The sequence below is a fragment of the Buteo buteo genome, chromosome 20 (genome assembly GCF_964188355.1).
Source record: "Buteo buteo chromosome 20, bButBut1.hap1.1, whole genome shotgun sequence".
Lineage (NCBI taxonomy): Eukaryota > Metazoa > Chordata > Aves > Accipitriformes > Accipitridae > Buteo > Buteo buteo.
Window position 1 is genome coordinate 27,513,956 of NC_134190.1, and position 18,211 is coordinate 27,532,166.

Genomic DNA, 18,211 nt, shown 5'->3' on the forward strand with positions numbered 1-18,211 from the left:
TCATCAGTATGCCTGAAGCACATATCTCAAGCTTGGGCTTAGATAGCTCTGAGGTTTATATTTCTGTGTTCCCTGCATTTCTAACTAATTCCTGTTGGTTGCAGGCAGTGGAATGGCAATGTGATGAAGCTACTAAAAGAGCCTGTTACAGTAAAGGCAAATCAAAGGTAAGCATGAGACAGCTGTTCTGCTTTAATAATATTTATGTGTTAATAGCAGGTGTAATTCAGTGTATAAATCTCTACCTTATGCATTTTTACTGTCTCACTTTCCAAAGAGAATTGTAGAAAAGGAGTCTGACACTGATGTATAAGTAAAGGAATAAAAAACAATATAGGGAGTGTGGGGTGAGAGGTATAGTCACGTGTTTCTTTTCTGAAATGATCAAGAACTTTAGTTTCCAACAATTTACTGTTTTGACTCTACAACATGTCATATGTAATGAGCTGTACTCTCACTTCATTTTCAGTGCTGTAAATCCCGAATAACTGTGTAATTACTTTGTAAAATCCTCAATTTATTTCCCTGTGTATTAGATGCAATTTTAGGAACATTTATATTTCATATCTACTGGCACTATGAAGAAAATAATATGAAATTCACTGACTTTTTAGACATGGGACTTGATATAATTTTAGTATTCAGAACCGATTCCTTATCTGGCCAACTACAATTTCTTTTATTCAGCACAGGTAAGTGCAATGCTAAGATGGAACCCATACGGATGCTGTGTTCTTTAGTGGCTGTCCTAAGCTGAAGCTAGTTATCAAATTAATTATAAAATAAGTTACAAATGCATGCTATCTCTATCTGTAATTATTATACTGTTTAAAGTTAATTGACTTAAAACATAAAGGGAGAACACATCAAGAGTGATAACTACAGAAAAGCACACTTGCTTTCAGGACCCATGTTCGGTAGAACATGTCAACATATGTTATTAATGTGCAAAACTCAAAAAAAAACCCCAAGCTTCAAAAACATATTCCAAATGCTTATACCACCTAGTAGAGGAAGAGTCTCTTCTGCATAGTCATCTAATCACTGACTTTTTACCTTCTCCCATTAAACAGTTCATTTCCAGCTTTTTTTACTAAGTGCTGGAAAACAATGTTGCAGTGTACCCTTGGCCTATCCTTTTCTGTTTGAGATTAAAGAGGAAGAATGGCCTCACTTCAGAAACATGCTATACCGTGAGGAGAGAAAAAGACATAATTACTCGGAAAAAAAAGCAAGAGTAGTGAATGTGCAGTGTAAAGCTTCATGCATGGAAGATGATTGTCTTTATGGAGGAATGTCTTTCCCTGTAGAAATGAGTTTATAGTAGTGGGAAAAGGCATTAAGAATGGTGTTGCCTTCTTTGTCCTTCTCCTTTCCTTTTCTTTCCATCCCAGTGTAAGAAATGTATTTAAGCGTTACTGGTCACTGGCTGTTAAGGTGCAGGATTTGCTAGGTATATAGAAGGTATTAATAGCTGGAGAAAAGAAATGGGTTAGATTTTACTTAAAGCTTTCTAACTTGAGTAGACAAACTCTAGTGACTCAAGTTATGTGTGAAGGTTTTAATGGAAGAAACAGCATCTAGCAAGTGTTCTGATCTACAATGTGACTTGTCAGTTTGCAAAGAGAGAACAAAGAACTTCTGGGACCTCATACTTTAAGCAAATGTTTCATTTTGTAAGTTGTAATTTCTCCCTGGAAGATTTATTCTTGTTCTTGTAATATAACCCTCAAGCTTTTATCCTTAGTCTTGAGATGACAATACTCTGAAGGAAGAGAGCATGCTCAGGTGACAATAGAATATGACAGGTTGCATTGATCAAGGTGCGTATACAGTAGAAACTACCATGATAGGAATGCACTGTGTAACTAAAAGTTTATGCGTCTGTCTTACAGTGATTTTCCAAGTTTAAAACTGTGAGAATAACATTCAGTTTGTCTGAAAATCACAGCGCAGTGACTGATCTACCATGATGGGTGACAGTAATGGTAAATTGGAGACTATCCTAGTGTATTTTTGAATATTATGCTTACAATACTGTTTGTGGTGTAAAATCCCCATTCAATTGAACAGTGCAGAGTTGTATTTTTGCTATTAAATAATTTTGCTAGGAGAAATACTCAACACTGGTGAAATGCATTTAAGAATGGACCTTAGTGTAGTACATACGTGCAGATTTTCATTCATGTTCATCGTACCCTTTTGAAGTAGCTAATGATTAGAAGTTATGCTGTCATTGTAAAATATTATAAATGCTATTCTAATAACGACCACTGAGATTGTTTCTTAATATTTTTATGGGTTGGATAAAGATTTAGTGCTTCATTTGTATCCATAGCCTTGTTCCTAACAATCTAGAAGAGAAGTACAGTCCTTAGATGTTCGAAGGTAATCCTGAGAGGAAATAGTTGTTTTCTTATTGTTACCATAGGGCTTTTTTTTTTTTGCTTTTTTTTTTTTTTTTTTTTTTTTTTTTCTTTGATGTGCAAACTTTGTGGCTTGAAAGCTTCATGTAGGAGTTGCTGGAGAGTGCAGAGATGTTGACTGAGGCAGCCTACCCAGCTGGAACGACGACTTTTCATGCCTCTCTTGCTTTCACTGGTGTGACCAAGATCAGAGAAAGGATAGCCTAATGATGTTTGTCTTTTATTGCCTCATGATGACGACTAAAACAAGGCCACTATACCCTCTGTATAAGGAGGACTTACACATGCAGATGAGGAAAGCACCTGATCTGTGGTGTGCTCCCCTTCCTAGGCAAACCACAAAAGCCTTCCCTTGGAAAAACAGAAGTATCAGGCCAGGAAGAATTCACTCCAGTGCTACAGTGAATTGTCCCTCTTCCAAGGAAATCCCCTGGGAGACACAATTCCAGTTACTGTTATCAGAAAGACTGCTTGCTTGCTCGTTGCTGTATAAATAGATCCAGCACAAACTGGAGACTTGCTGGGGGGCTGCATTTCTATAACATTTCTCAGGGCAACTTTGGATTTCAGGGCAGGCACGTGTGACTGTAGGGAAGGGACAGGAAAGATTGGAGACAAAATTATACAAGGCCAGCGCAGACTGTGGCAAGGAGAGATGAGGATTAGAAGGGTGGCTGTGGGTAAGTTATTCATCCAAATCCTGGTTTCTCTTGAAGCTCTGTGGCCCACAGAGTAGCATGGGGGCAATGAGTTCAGGCAGCAAAACTAAAAGTCAGCTTGCTGATGGGGTGCCCTGAAACCAGAAGCTAGCTTTGAACCCTGAAGCAACTCTAGTAGTTTTGAGATAATGGTCAGTTAAACATGAGTCTTTTTTTTTTTTTTTTTTTTTTTGTTCTTGAGAAAAAAGCTGCACAGAATTTTTGCCTCAAGCTGTTAGCAGTGGTTGTTCTGAGGTTTATGCTTTAGGAGCCAACGAGGGAAAAGAGCTGAAGGAGAAAATATATAGGGACATCTGCCACATTTGACAGTGTAATGTGCACTTGACTTTTGAAGGCCGATGTTTGTTACTGAGACTTCAGACTTTTATCCACCAATTTAAGCTGTAGCTTAAAATAACTAGTGGCTCCAGAAGCGAGCCAGACAAAATGATGTCCTTGTGGCCAGCATGCGTTAGCATTTAGAAGTCTAAAACACCACACATGGTTAAGAGAATAAATTTGGCCATTCAGAATGGCACTTGTGGTGAGGACTGTTATAAAGTAAAAATATAAATACACATGGTAAAAATACAATAAACCAAAGAAAGATTAAAAAATATATATGTAATTGAAGTAAAGTCTCTTATCCCTTGTTTACTTCAGATTCTAATGGCTGTGTGTGTTAGCATCTGAATTTTCAATAAAAGTATTAAAAAATTAAATGCAGGTGTTTTTAAAATGTTCGCCTATACAAGAAACATTGCTGTAAATGGGTAACCATATCCAGCCAGATTGTACTTGAACTGTCAAGCTGGTCTTAAACTTAAGTAGCTGTTTCTAACAGTTGTATTTTGTTTCAGGTATGCTGGTATAAAGGTAGAAAGTACTCGCTAAATGAATTTCTTTCTTTCAAAGGTATTTTTATAGGAGAATAGGAAAGTATATGGCAGAGAGGTCAAGACAAAATGGAGATTAAGGCTATGTAAAAGATGGCCACCAAAGCTACCACCACCCTCCAAACTAAAAACCTTTGGTTTTTAAGTCCTTTGCATTCACCAATGTCACTTCTACAACACACATCTCTTTTTTTGCACAGCTAAAAAGTGAACCAGCTGAGTTTGACTCCAGAGTAGAAAAGTGACTCTGAACAATTTGAATGACTAAATAACGGAGTCATTTTCATTATGGTTTTGGGTGGTGATTGTTTTACTCATGACTAATTTTTTTTTAATTTGTTTTGTATTATTTTGGATTTGTCATATGAAGAAAATAGCCAATTATAAAAGCTGTTCTTTCAGTTTGGGTTTTGTTGTACTATGTACCCCACAGTAATTTGATATGAGATATCTTATTTGCCCTGTTGCAGTATGGATTGTTGTGAAGTTGGCACAGGACTTGGGAACATTAAAGAGAAGAATCTTGTGAATCCCAGGAATGTCAGAGTTTAAAAAATTAACATTATTTTTGAACAGAAAGAGTGGGTGATCAGCCTGCAAGTAATTTGGCAATGGCACTATTTCAGGGAGCTCTGGAATATGAAGAGGAGACATTGGATGGGTTGTAATGTCAGTACCCACTTATTTTTCCTACACTTACATTCCATGGCTTTCTGCAAAGGGCAAGATGGAAGTAGCCCAAAGAATAAATTACTGCGTTATGTTCTATGAACCTCCCTGAGCACCCTTCCCACAAAAAAAAGAAGGAATTGCTGCCACTTCCCCCGCCCCCCCCCCCCCGCTTGGTGTAGTTAAAACAACCTGCAACAGGGAAATGGCCTAGAAGTGAAATAATTACTTTTTAAAAGGCTTGTTGCACTGCCCAACTCTGTTACATGGTTGCATATTAGCTTCTGTTTGGTTGAAAGAATGTTAAGATGACAGTTTTGTTAAGTTCAAGATAAAGTTGTTGTATTTTTGCCTAATGGGAGTCAAATCTTAATTCTAAGATGTTTGACACTTACCTTTAAAGGCTTGAACTGAAGCGTTTAAAAGCTACATTTGCATGAGAGACTAATGCAAATGTAGTTTTGGGGGGTATTTTTTCAAAGAGGTGGTTTTTTTCTGAGATTTTACTGGGTGGTAGGTGGTGGGTTTTTTTTTTAAACTTCATTTTGTATTAGGAAAGGTATAGATAATAGATTCTGAGAGTTTTCTCAGAGATCTTTAAAGTATTTTGCCCATCTTGCTTTGCAGTCTGTTTTGTGCCTGTTCAATTTATTCAGGATTATATTTCTTGTCTTCCAGGATGAGAGTCTATTTTCAAGATAAACAAGCAATACATTTAATATAACTGTAGGCCATATAAAGGGACTTCTGCACCATTACTATTACATGGATTTACTTACACGATTCCACTTAATATCTCTTAGAATTGCACAGCTGTATTTTCACAAGTTTTTTTTTTTTAATGCTTTACATGAGACTACCTTGTGAATAAATGCTAGAGAGCATTCAAATGGAAGGTTCCAGGAAACTTTATTTTTTCCAAGCATATTGTTGATTTTGTTCATTTTATTAGGTAGGGACATTGATTTTTGCAGGAATGTTTGATTCTTTCCTACATGCAGTTCTGGAAGATTTTTGGTATTGCAGAAAAAGGCTTTCTGTCTGAATAAACAGTAGAAATTGCTGTTGGTTTCTAGCTTCTGAAATGAGAGAAATGAACATCATAAAGCTTTCACACATCCTAATGGGTTAAAAAGCATGTCAGATTATTCCTCAGGGGTGAGCATCTATATATTGAGGTAATGAAATTTCTTGAGAAACTTCAAATTAACAGAAACTTAGATGCTTCTAATAAAACATATTGTGCAAATTATGAAACTAGTAGTGACAAATCTATGTCTGAACATCTCAAGAATTTTATTTGTACTGGTTTCAACGTACTTGTGTTACTGATAGCCTGTTCTTTCTCCTGTTTTCCTCCCAACTTCCTCCCTTGGCCTGATCTGTCTTCAAACCCAGCATCTGATCCGCTGAGACAGCAGTGCATTATTTAAGTCAGCATCTATCACTTCAGAGTTTAGCTAAACCTTTGAAATATACACTTAGAAGAAATCTTCAGTACTGAAGAAGTTTGTTGTTACCCTGTTAAGAAATTCTCACAAAGACTGATGGACGCATGTGTTGTCGTTAGGAAATCTATGTATAGAATTATTGCTAACACATCAGGTGTGCTCAGGCCTTGTTCCCCTAAATTTTTATGTGTGGACACAAAACCGTGGAAAGCAAATCGTAATTGGTCTCCCCTGTCCTTTGAAGTACCACTGAATACAGTCTTTCTTTTCTGCGTGGCAGGAGGAATGCCAGAACTACATTCGAGTGCTTCTTGTTGGAGGCAACCACCTCTTTACCTGTGGAACCAACGCGTTCACTCCTATCTGCACCAATCGGACGGTATGAGTTCAGGGTTTCGTCCCACCAGCTCGAGTCTTTGTTCTGAGCCAGCAGACCAAAAGGCAGAGTGTGCTGTGGTTGAGTCCACGCTGTTTGCGTCCCGGTGGGTGAGCTGATGTGTAAAAGGCTGATTTGGCCAGTGGCCGGCCAAAGAGGAGAGTTCACCCGTGATCTCCTTCTGTGGTCTTCTCCTAAGCTGTGGGAGAGAGCCCAGCTATAAGCAGCTCAGTTCCTCCCACGTGCCAGTTTTTTATGAACCGTAGGTATTTCTAAGACTTCTGCCACTCTGTCAAGTTTGGTTGGCATCAACTGGTTTAGTTACAAGATGTAGTTGGGTAGCTGCCTACTGTGTACGTGTAGTTCTGGAGAAGATGAGAGTACCAGTATTAGTGATTTCTGACTGGCAAGAATGAGAAATCTTGGTGGACAAAATCTGTCATTCTGTTTCTGAAAAAAACCTAGTTGTCATTTATGAGTATCAAAGCAAGAGAGTCCATTAAGGATCAATAATAGTCATAATAAAAATCAAAATGTCACTGTTTGCGCTAAGCTGGCTATTTATTTCAGGAGGGGAGGGGAGAGGTGTTTTAATACAAAGAATAGCTGTATCACCAAAAAACGCCTTGGTACATTTATTATATTTAAACCTATTATACCTTTATTTTCACATAACATATTAACATCATACTGTGGTTTATGGCTGAAAGCATTAGGGCTACTAAATCAGAGAGTTAGTTCTGCTGAACTGGAAAGCTCTATTTTTAATCTCATTTTTCAGGTGAGATTCTTTCCTAGAACACACCAACAAAACAAAGATTTTTTTTATTTTTTTTTTCGTTGCCTGACCATTTGCTATGGTGAATACCTTAGCTGATTCTGGCAATCAGATATGTTTTTCATAATAACAGTCTGTCTAGAGATAATTAATTTTTGAGTTGCTTCTAATATAAAACATTTTAGGCATGGTGGCTAATGATTAACTTGCATGTTTTACATACCAAAGTGGCAGAAGTGAGATCAGACAACATTATAGTAAAACTTTTTATATGAGACAGTTTTAGATTGATGTAAAGGTCAGCTCATTACTGTTGTACAATACCACAGCACATAACTGGTGTTTATGGTAGGATTTTGCTCAGATTGATGCAGCTTGGCTGAAATGATAATATTCAGGTCGTTTTAATTCCTTTTTCTCACTCTTTTACAGTTAAGTAACTTGACAGAGATACACGATCAAATCAGTGGCATGGCTCGTTGTCCTTACAGTCCTCAGCACAACTCCACTGCTCTTCTCACTTCCAGTGGGGAATTATATGCTGCTACAGCCATGGATTTTCCAGGAAGGGATCCTGCTATTTATCGCAGTTTGGGGGCCCTTCCTCCTCTCCGCACTGCCCAGTACAACTCCAAGTGGCTGAATGGTGAGTGCTGATGGACCATGAGACTCATCTTTTTTTAACCCATGTTCTCCATATTCAGTCTTGAAATTCCATTCGGAGAGTTTGAATGTTTTTAGAGTATTGTTTATCTCATTTAAAAACTATTTTGCAGAATATTGTTTTATTTTACTAGTATAATTATTATGGTATTTAATTAATATAGTTGCAGTTTGTAGATGTGCACTTAAATATTTACGTCATGTTTGCAGGCACAGGCATGAGCTGTACTGTATCTCTCAGATGCGCTCACATGGCAAAGCTGAGTCAGCCAAGAGCCGCAGCTTGCCTTGAGCATTCTTTTGTGGAGTCTTTCAGAAACCTAAGGCAGAAAATAAACAGTTTAGAAAGGACTGAATTCTCCTGGCTTTCCCTGGAGGTCCCAGCCTTGACAAGCAGAAAATGTTGTGCTTTAAAGCTTCTTAGGTGGCAGACTGACAGTTTTGACGCTAATTATAGCCAAAGGATAGGGACTAGTCTGCAAAACATATCATAAAATCGTGTTATAGCAATGACTCGTGTGGCATGGATGTTAATCACCTGATGAGGATTTCCAGCTGGGAGAAGCTGTAAACTGATAGGTATTCCTCAGATGTAACAGGGCCAGTTGCCATTTTATGTATTACAAAAAAGAAGCAGACTCTTCTAAAATGAAAATTATTATTTAACATAAAATGTGAAATTATGTATATTATAATTTTCCTATGCTTGTCTCAGTAGAAAGAAACCTATATTTTCATAACTCACACTATGTGACACAACAGTCACTATTCCCACAGTGCATTTCATGTTATGATGGGATTATTCTCATGTTTGAAATTAGGTACAAATACAAACTCTTCTAGCTTCAGAACATTAGGTCAGCTGCGAGACAGACTTTATTTTGAGTGTTTCAGTTCTCATATAATCTGAATGCTGAATTGTGCGTATTTGCTTGGTGTATTTTTCTGTACAAAGAAGCCATCAGAGGTAGCTTGGAGAAATTTGTGACCTTCTCTGAAGGTCAGCCGATTTTAGAATAATAATTAACAAACCAAAACCAAACTGCATGGAACATAACAGAATTGTAGCAGTTCAAAAGAAATGAGAGAGGAAAAATGAGCTCATTGTATAGATATCCCTGTTCAGGTGCCTTTTCTCCACACAGCCGTGGTATTGGAACTAATTGCTGTGCCACACCTGGGTGCTTCTGTCAAAGGGAAAAAAATTCTTCACACTGAATTTTCAGTTTAACTGGATGTGTGTTATGCCAAAGGGCACACTAAAATTCCCCGCCCCCCAGACTCCTCTAATTAATCAGATTCACTGTATTTACAGTTTGTCTATTATAACTCTTGCTGCTAGTAGGATATGTGGCGAGAAATTATGACCCAAGAACAAAAATTAATCCTTTCACTTTTGCTTTTAAGGATTAATGGAAATAGCTATGATAATTCAGGGTTATCCTTTTGTTTTTCTGTTTTTTAATGAAAAGTCTTGTAATTACCTAGTGCAAGCTTTTCTTATTATGTAATATTCTATTTAACTCAAAACCAGTGTGTGCTTGAGCTATGCAATTTGGTCTTTAGCTTTCAGATAAGAGACCTGACTGAAAATATGCAAACCATATGCTACCGGTTGTTGCTTGTTTTGCAAGAAGATAAATTAATTACTTTCCTTTGGTTGTGCCACCCGTAAGGTTGGTTCTGTTCTTTTGTGCATGTCATCCTTTTTGCTAGTATCCTAAAATTGGAGAGAAATGCCTGCTGGTTTTGAAACCCATCCTTAGTTTTCTTCAGTGGAGATGCTACTAGAGGAAAAATTTGAGCAGTTGTGCTGTGTTTCTCCTTTCAAAGCTGTACATCTTCTCCCAGATGGCAATGACAGAGTAGGAGAGCAGTAAGTTGACGCGAGATGGAGGTGCCTCCCCTGAATTCCTTTCTCCAACGCCAGACTACGTTACTGCAAAACACCTCCATAGCATTTTCTCACCCTTCTAAAATAGAATCATAGAATCATTTAGGTTGGAAAAGATGTTTAAGATCATCGAGCCCAACCATTAACCTAACACTGCCAAGTCCACCGCTAAACCATGTCCCTAAGCATCATGTCTGTATGTCTTTTAAATCCCTCCAGGGATGGTGACTCCACCACATCCCTGGTCAACCTGTTCCAATGCCTGATAACCCTTTTGGTGAAGAAATTTTTCCTAATATCCAACCTAAACCTCCCCTGCTGCAAGTTGGGGCCATTTCCTCTTGTCCTATCACTAGTTACTCGATAGAAGAGACCGACCCCACCTCACTACAGCCTCCTTTCAGGTAGTTGCAGAGAGCGATCAGGTCTCCCCTCAGCCTCCTTCTCTCCAGACTGAACAACCCCAGTTCCCTCAGCTGCTCCTCATAAGTCTTGTGCTCCAGACCCCTCACCAGCTCCCTTGCCCTTCTCCGGACACGCTCCAGCCCCTCCATGTCTTTCCTGCAGTGAGGGGCCCAAAACCGACCACGGTACTCGAGGTGTCACCTCACCAGTGCCCAGTACAGGGGGACGATCCCTGCCCTGCTCCTGCTGGCCACGCTGTTCCTGATACAAGCCAGGATGCCGTTGGCCTTCTTGGCCACCTGGGCACACCGCTGGCTCATATTCAGCCGGCTGTCGACCAGCACCCCCAGGTCTTTCTCTGCCGGGCAGCTTTCCAGCCGCTCTTCCCCAAGCCTGTAGCGCTGCGTGGGGTTGTTGTGCCCCAAATGCAGGACCCAGGTGGTAAAGACAGGCAGCACTTCCCATGAAGGTGGGATTTTTTTTCTTCTTACATACCCTAGGTAAAACAGCAAGGTCCACCTTCCATTTATGAAAAGACTAGGAGGCTGCTGAGGGGAGAGCCTGTTCTTTCATATCTCATCTGTCCCGCTCATGTCAGGTGCCAGCTGAAGAGGCTGAGCGAGGAAGGAGGAGAGGCACCCCTGTGAGGAGATCGTCAGCTGCAGAGAGGCATGACGGGACCGTCAGCCTCATTAATGCGGCAGAAAACTGTAATACACAGTGAGCCAGAGAGAATGGAAGAACTTAGAACTGAAATACATCTCAACCAGGGGGAAGGTAGAAAAAGGGATGAATTTGGGGGAACATGAACAGACAAAAAACAGCATTCACCAAAGAAAGGAGGAGGACGGAAATATTGGAGGCAGAGATAGATTTCAGCAGCAGACATACCAAACCTTAAGGTGAAAGGGAAAGGGGATGATTATGAAAGTGAACTCTGGTTTCATTTCTGTTATGAAAAAAACAAACAAATAATCTAAAAAAACCCCCCAAAACTCAAAAAAGGAAGGGAAAAAAACAAAGAGGACCAGGTCTTCAGGGAAAGCCTTTTCATCATCTCCCTTCCTGCAAAACCAGATCAGAGAAAAAAAAATAAACAGCAGTCCAAATGTTTGGAGAGAAGTGGGTAAGCCATCATAATTGGGTTTTCTTTCCATACCATACCTGCTGGTTGGCAAAATCTGCTTAAAGAAAGCTAGGGGGTTTTGTTCTTGTGTGTGTGGAATTATGGATTCCGAGTTTTAAGTAACCATCGAAAGTTCTGCATCTTTTAATAGATCCCTATAGCCCAAACCTCTAGTGATTCTGAGTGAATTAAGGTAGTCCTCTATATTTTTTATCCTTGCCCCTCCCCCAATATACTCCTAATGCAAGGTGTCTATCTGGTGAATATAGGTGATGGAAAATCCACTGAACTCCAGATGGGACTCTCAAGGACTTGAGTAGGTATTAGATCAGAGTAGAGGATGGTTTCTGTCACTAAGTTTGTCACTGGCAAATTTGCATCAGCAAAATAATATAATGAATTGCAAAATATTATGCCATGTAAGAACGCTTTACCTTGAAAATGAAGGAGATTTATTTGAAATAAACAACAGGCAATAAACCAAGGGATTTTGTAATACCATATTTAAAAACTGTTTTTCAGAAAAGAAATAATTGCATTTCAGAGTTTATTAGAGTACAACAGTAAAATGTAATATCTAATGAGTGCATCCACTTTTATGATAATACTGAATTGTATTATAAAATCTATCAGCAAAATAAGAGAAGATTGGAAAAAATGTCTGGCATCCACAGTTTTAGTGTGTTTTGCAGTCCTTGCTCTTCCATACCCATAAAATCTTCAATTTAGCAAAAGGAAAAGAATGTAAAAGACATCATGGAGAGCTGAGGCATTGCAGAAGAAATAGTAGTCAAAATAGATTGGTAGCCAGCTATGCTATGACTGACTAGCATTTTAAGCATGTGTCCTAGATAATTATGAAGTACAGAGGAAAAATAGCTATTAGTAAACAATGATTTCCACCACTTTTATACTAGGATTTAACATTTTACAGTTCAGTTCCTGAGGGTGGATGTAACTATGATGACTACAAGTTACATATTACTTTTAAGATGTTTAACTCTGTAGGAAAATTTTACTCTATGATTAAGATTTGTTGTTAAATATTCATGAGCAGTGATGCCTTGGTCAACCTAATGCAAGATCTATACTATTTTCCAACAGCTGCAGAGGGCTGCACTGAATTAATATACTTAATGAATATAGAGGGATTACAAAATGCAAATCAGAAATGGACTTCATTAATTATGTTAGTAAGGTGAAGTAAACAAAAACAGACTGTTGCATTTGGAGCTTAAATTCTTTCCGTTATTTTAAGCTTCCCCTTTTGGACAGCATTTCTTGCTGGAGGTTGAACCTTATTAAAAAAAATTCAAAGGCATCTTCCTAGAATTTAATGCCAGTAAGTATTTAGCTGAATACAAATATTTGGAAGAAATGTGTCTTTAAAGGCCAACGGTATGAGAGTGTGATTCATTCATCTCGTGAGGTCAATGAACATGCGCCAGACAGATGTTGTTCAGCATTAGACCAGTTTGTAGGCTTCCAAGATTTTGACTATATTATATGTGCACATATCTGTATGTGTCTTGTTTTGTGTACATGTATAATCTGATCTGTGTCTAGATCTGACAAACTTCTAATTTTAGTTTTCTTTTCACATTTCTGGGGCTAATTTCACTTTTGACTGGGGTCTCTGAATGCATCGCGCTTGAGATGCGAGCGGTCACTTCTCACAGGGCCAGTCAGTGGAAATCACAGCTCATTCTTGCTGAGAGTAGGCTTTGGACCTTATAATCCTTAAGGTTAATTGCTGTTATCTCTGGACAGACAGACAGATCATCCCCTGTCACTTGGTTCACTCTGGAAACAGCAGCATCCACTAACTAGGTAAATGAAGTCGTATTAGTCTACTTCAGAGGATGTGGGGTTTTAAAGAGTAAAGAGCACAAGCCAACTTTCTTGCTCCAAAGCTCGGGACACGAGAAGAGGCCAGGACTGCCTCGGGTGCTCTCACAGAGCCCTCTCAGGTCCTGTTTCCCATTGCTCTTCCCAGAGAAAGTTTCTGTACAGTCCTTCTCATCCTTTTACCTACTCTGTCTACATCAGCATCACTAAATTAAAAAGGCCCAGGAAATAAGCTTACGCACAACACCCTTGGTCACCGTATTGCTCACTTCCCAGCCTGGTTTTGGACCACTCCAGCTACTGCTTTCCCAGTGAAACCCTGGGTGCGCCTCGGGGAGAAGTTTGCCGTATCCACTGTTAGCGAGAGCCAGGGCAGGTGGGGGTGCACCGTTTGGCTCCTTCTGCCCTCCAGAGCGCCCCATCCCATTCCCAGTAAGCTTTGCACTCCTGACCCCCCAGTCTGTCCTCACGCGTGCAGCACACCCTTGCTTTCCTGCTCCAAGAACGCCAGTCTGCGGGCTGCAGCGTCAGCCTGTGCTGCCTGGCAGAGCCGCAGCCGGTTCCTACAGGAGCAGCCGGCACCGTCGGGCGGCATCAACGTGCCGCCGGGCTGGCAGCGACTGCGGACTTGGTCTCTTTGGTTTCCGAGTTCCCTGGGTGGGTGGAAAGGGAAAATAATCCAAAGGGAAGCGTTGTCTCTTGCTCGTAAGTGCCTTCTCATTAAGAACAGAGAGACCACGCTCCCTGGAAAATGTAGGTTTGTCTCCAACCTTTAGGAAAATAATTAGATTATTTCAGATTGAAGCACTATCTTGACTTAACACGGTTCGGTCATCTTTTTTGCAATAACCTAGAAGAGTCTGTGGGGAAATGTCCTTGCAGGACAGTCATGCTGCTTTATGAAGGAAGCCGTAGAGATTCCCAGGCTTTGTGCTGAGTAAGCAAACTTCAGAAATAGCGCCCTACAGTGTGTTTGCCCAGAGGCAGCGCTAACTGGCCAGGCAGTGCTTTCAGCACACGGGTTTGTGTATCTGTGTAGCGCTGCTCCACGTTGTACGCTGGAGATCTTTGTCATGTCACACTGACAGACTCGTTTTCTTGCTCTCCTGATTCCATTGGTTCCATTTAATTTGGGAAAGTCTAGTCAGCCTGACACATCCATAAATTGAATATATAAAAACCTATGAAGGTCGTATGCAATAGTTGTGATGCATTATTACAGGTTGACATTCTCATGTTGTTCCATACTAGCTCTGTCCTGTCACGTACCAGAATCCTTGCACTTCTTGTGGTGACCTAATAATTCACAAATAAGATGCGTTTAGTCTTCCAGAACTATTTGCAAATTCAGCAGGAAACGAGAGAATCATTTCATTTGCTGCATTAAAAACCTGTATGGGAAGGCCTCCATGTCAACAAATAGCAGTTCACAGCACAATATTTGAAAACATATGAACTAATTTTTCCTAGATGGGAATCTTCTTTTTCCTTTGAAGTGATTCAGATCACTTTTCCCAAAGAGAAAATGAAATAAATAAAGTCTGACATGATAATCCTTCCATATCCACAGAATTCCCTGAGGTAGCTCTGAGATTATTATATTTCATGCAAATGAAAACAGTTTTCACAAGTTTCAACAGCAGGTCACATTTTCATCAGTTCAGAATCAGTAAAGTATATGCATAGGTGTTTGCAGATGTATGTATTGTTTCTCAGTTTTGAATCCATGAAATATGAGTACTAGTTTTTATTTATACATGTATTATGGTTATCAGGGCAACTTTAAAATATTGTCTCTTGATAGATTGGCATGGATTTTTCAAGAACCCTAAAAACATTATGAATGCATTTCATATGATTTTTATTCTTGCAGTTCATGAAGATTTTATTTATAATTCATTGTTCTGCAGACCTTGAGTGCTTCTAGTAGTGTTTCTGGCTCTGCAGTGAGATCCCGTTGTGCCAATGTAGAGACCGTTTTATATCAGTGGGCCTCCAGCGAGGAGCAGCAGCATCAGGCCCCATTGCAAGGCAGGGCCTCCGTGTCTAGTGGTTGTACGGGGTGGTTTTGTGGGTGGATCAAGTTGATGTTGAGTGTCTGCACAATAAGTAGAATCTTTTTACATCAGTTGAGACATCTTTGAGATCATTTCAAAGAGAAAGCAGGGTTATAGGCTACAAAAAGTCAAATGCATAGTTGGAAAATTTTACTTTTCCATGCTGTTTCAGGTGGATTGTTTTTCTTAATGTCCACCTTTAGAGGATATTGCTTTAAGTAAGACCTAACCTTAGGGTGGTGGACAAGTAGCCCAAGTTACACTCAGTTCCTTCCATGAGTATAAGAACAATCTGAAAGGATTTTGCATAGAGAGGGAAGAAAGTACGTTAGAGATTAAGAGAAATAATGGCTAGGTGTGGTACGGATATAAATTGAAGTTGGATAATGTGGGACAGTGGGTTCTTTTCTTTTTAGTTAGCCTGGTATTCCTAAAAACATTTTATTTCTAGTATGCTTTAGTTAAATACAAGTTTCTTCCGTAGAGCTGAAAACATTGATGTGTATTGAGATGAATGAAACATAATTGAGATGAATGAAACATAATTGGGCTTTACAATAAGCAAAAAGACTTTGCATGCAAGTATCTCTGGATATGTCTTTAATATTTGATGCCTGCCAATACTAAACTGTCTAGAATGTGATACTATATCATTTTCTGGTTTTTAGCCACATATTTTTGTCATCTTAGCATTAATACTTGTAATTAGATCTTGTATATCATTTTACCCTGTTACCTATCAGCAAACATGCACATTTCTAGAGAAAAAAAGATTAACAAAGTTAAAAAATAAGGTCTTTTTTCAGCTTTCACCAATTTCAGTGTTTAGCGTGTAAATGTGTAACAGTATTACATGTTATATTTAAAGAATGAGAGCTCATGAGCAACTAAGAATTATTTCTACAAATGCGTAAACTCTAATAATGAAGTTTAAAGGTTTGTAAGCCTTTAAAGCAAAATTCCTATTGTAATGGAAGTTTTACACACATGTGGAATGAAGATTTGAGGTTCTAACAGGGAAAATGTTACAAATAGTTTAGCTATTTGTATATCGTCAACCCAATTTTACCTTTATAGCTCTCACAAGCCCTGTCAAACTACTTCATTCCCGCCCCCCCCACCCCTTTTTTTTTAAGACGCAAATGCACTGGTACTATGTAACTTCTGAGAGCTCAGGATTCCAACAAGTTCTCCTCAAAAGAGTTTGGTTGCTGTCTTCCAGCAAAACACCCGTGCAGATCTGAGTGGGGGGGAAATGCGGTGTGTTACAGACTTATTCCAAGGAAGCACTTGATGCGGTAATGGGTGAATGTTAACAGGGAGGAGAGAGCGAGCTCTCATGTCTGCTCAGCTTCGGGTATCCCGGGCAGCCGTTGACCACTGCTGCCAAAAAACCTGCCCTGGAGACTATCAGCACAGCAGATAGAGGGGGAAGCAGCGCAAGAGGCCATGTAAACTGGGAGCTCGAAGAGAGCTGTCTGCCCAAGGTTGGCTTGCTGCGTGGAAGTGCCACCTTGCTTGCCTTTCTAGTTCCCCTCCAAAGTTGTGACAGGTTTGAGATGTTCCTGCAAAATGCTTAGATTCAATTACAGCAGCTTTTTTCAATACGAGAATGCTGTCAAGATATGTTCACCTATTGAATTTCTTTGGTGTGTTTCCTCACAATATATGTTTTCAGAATAGTTTTGTTTGTTTCTTTGTTTTCCCACTTTATTATAAAATTTGGGAATGAAAACAAAAATTTTGCTTGTTCCTCAGGGATACCAGTGTTCTTAATGATTCCTTACACAAGGGGGGCTCTTCTCCACAAATCTGTGTATCAAATTTGTCTTTCCTTTAAGAACTCATCAGGTTGTCAATCTTTCTTAAGGTCATGGACTCTCCTCAGTTTTAGTAATCCTTATGGGAAATGGGCCACATGTTTATTGTCTTTGGTATCCAATCTTGCAATCTGTTCTTTTCTAGATTATTTTTTTAATATATTCTTTAATTTCTCCTGCGTCACCACCAGTTTCTTTGATCAGTTTTTAATCATTAAAAAAAAAAACCAAGAAAAAAACACAGGAAAAAAAGAAAAAAAACCAAACCCTGTGATACTATCAAAAGCTTTAAGTGAGTTAGGGCTGAAATGCAGTGATCTTACCATCAAACGCTCTTGGGTAGAGTTCTTTTTCTTTTCATTACAGCCTCTGTGCACATTCTTAGTCACACTCGGTTGCCATCTGTTATTCTGCTCGTCTGGAGTAACGGCCTGGTGGCGAGGCAGAAGCAGAGCTAACGCACAGATAAAGCAATTGCATTGTGAGACTCCACTATGCCCGTATGTGGAGAAGACAAACTCCGTGGTGCTTTTGGCGGTTGAAGGCCGTGAGGCGGGGCAGGGCTGCGCGGCGGTGCCCCGTGCGGCGGTGCCCCGTGCGGCGCGTGTCTGGCCACGCTCAGGCAGAGCGAGACCCTGCCTGGGCACCAGCGGGACTGCCCGGCCGTCGGGGGCAGCTCCCTGCGAGGAGAGCAAAAGGCGCGTTTGTCTGAATGTAATGCCGGGAGATAAATCCAACTTCCGTGTTAATATGAGTGCCTGTATCGCAAGAAGGCGACAAATCGTCTTTTCTTCTGTTATTTTCAGAGCCAAACTTTGTGTCATCTTACGACATTGGGAACTTCACCTACTTCTTCTTCCGGGAGAATGCGGTGGAACACGACTGTGGGAAAACTGTCTTCTCTCGTGCTGCTCGGGTGTGCAAAAACGACATTGGTGGCAAGTTCGTGCTGGAGGATACCTGGACTACCTTCATGAAAGCTCGGCTGAACTGCTCTCGCCCTGGAGAAATTCCATTTTACTATAATGAACTACAGAGCACTTTCTTCCTGCCAGAATTGGACTTGATCTATGGGATTTTTACCACTAATGTGTAAGTAAATTC

The 18,211-nt window shown here is 39.8% G+C and overlaps 1 protein-coding gene across 2 annotated transcripts in view; it reads left to right on the forward strand.

Moving 5' to 3' along the window:
• SEMA5A (semaphorin 5A) overlaps positions 1 to 18,211 on the forward strand; it is a 328,915-nt gene that overhangs the window by 180,278 nt on the left and 130,426 nt on the right. For both annotated transcript variants that reach the window (XM_075052509.1, XM_075052510.1), the window contains 4 exons: positions 105 to 167; positions 6,421 to 6,519; positions 7,727 to 7,940; positions 17,914 to 18,199. In XM_075052509.1, the coding sequence (XP_074908610.1) occupies positions 105 to 167; positions 6,421 to 6,519; positions 7,727 to 7,940; positions 17,914 to 18,199 (662 nt within the window). The remainder of the gene's footprint in view (positions 1 to 104; positions 168 to 6,420; positions 6,520 to 7,726; positions 7,941 to 17,913; positions 18,200 to 18,211) is intronic.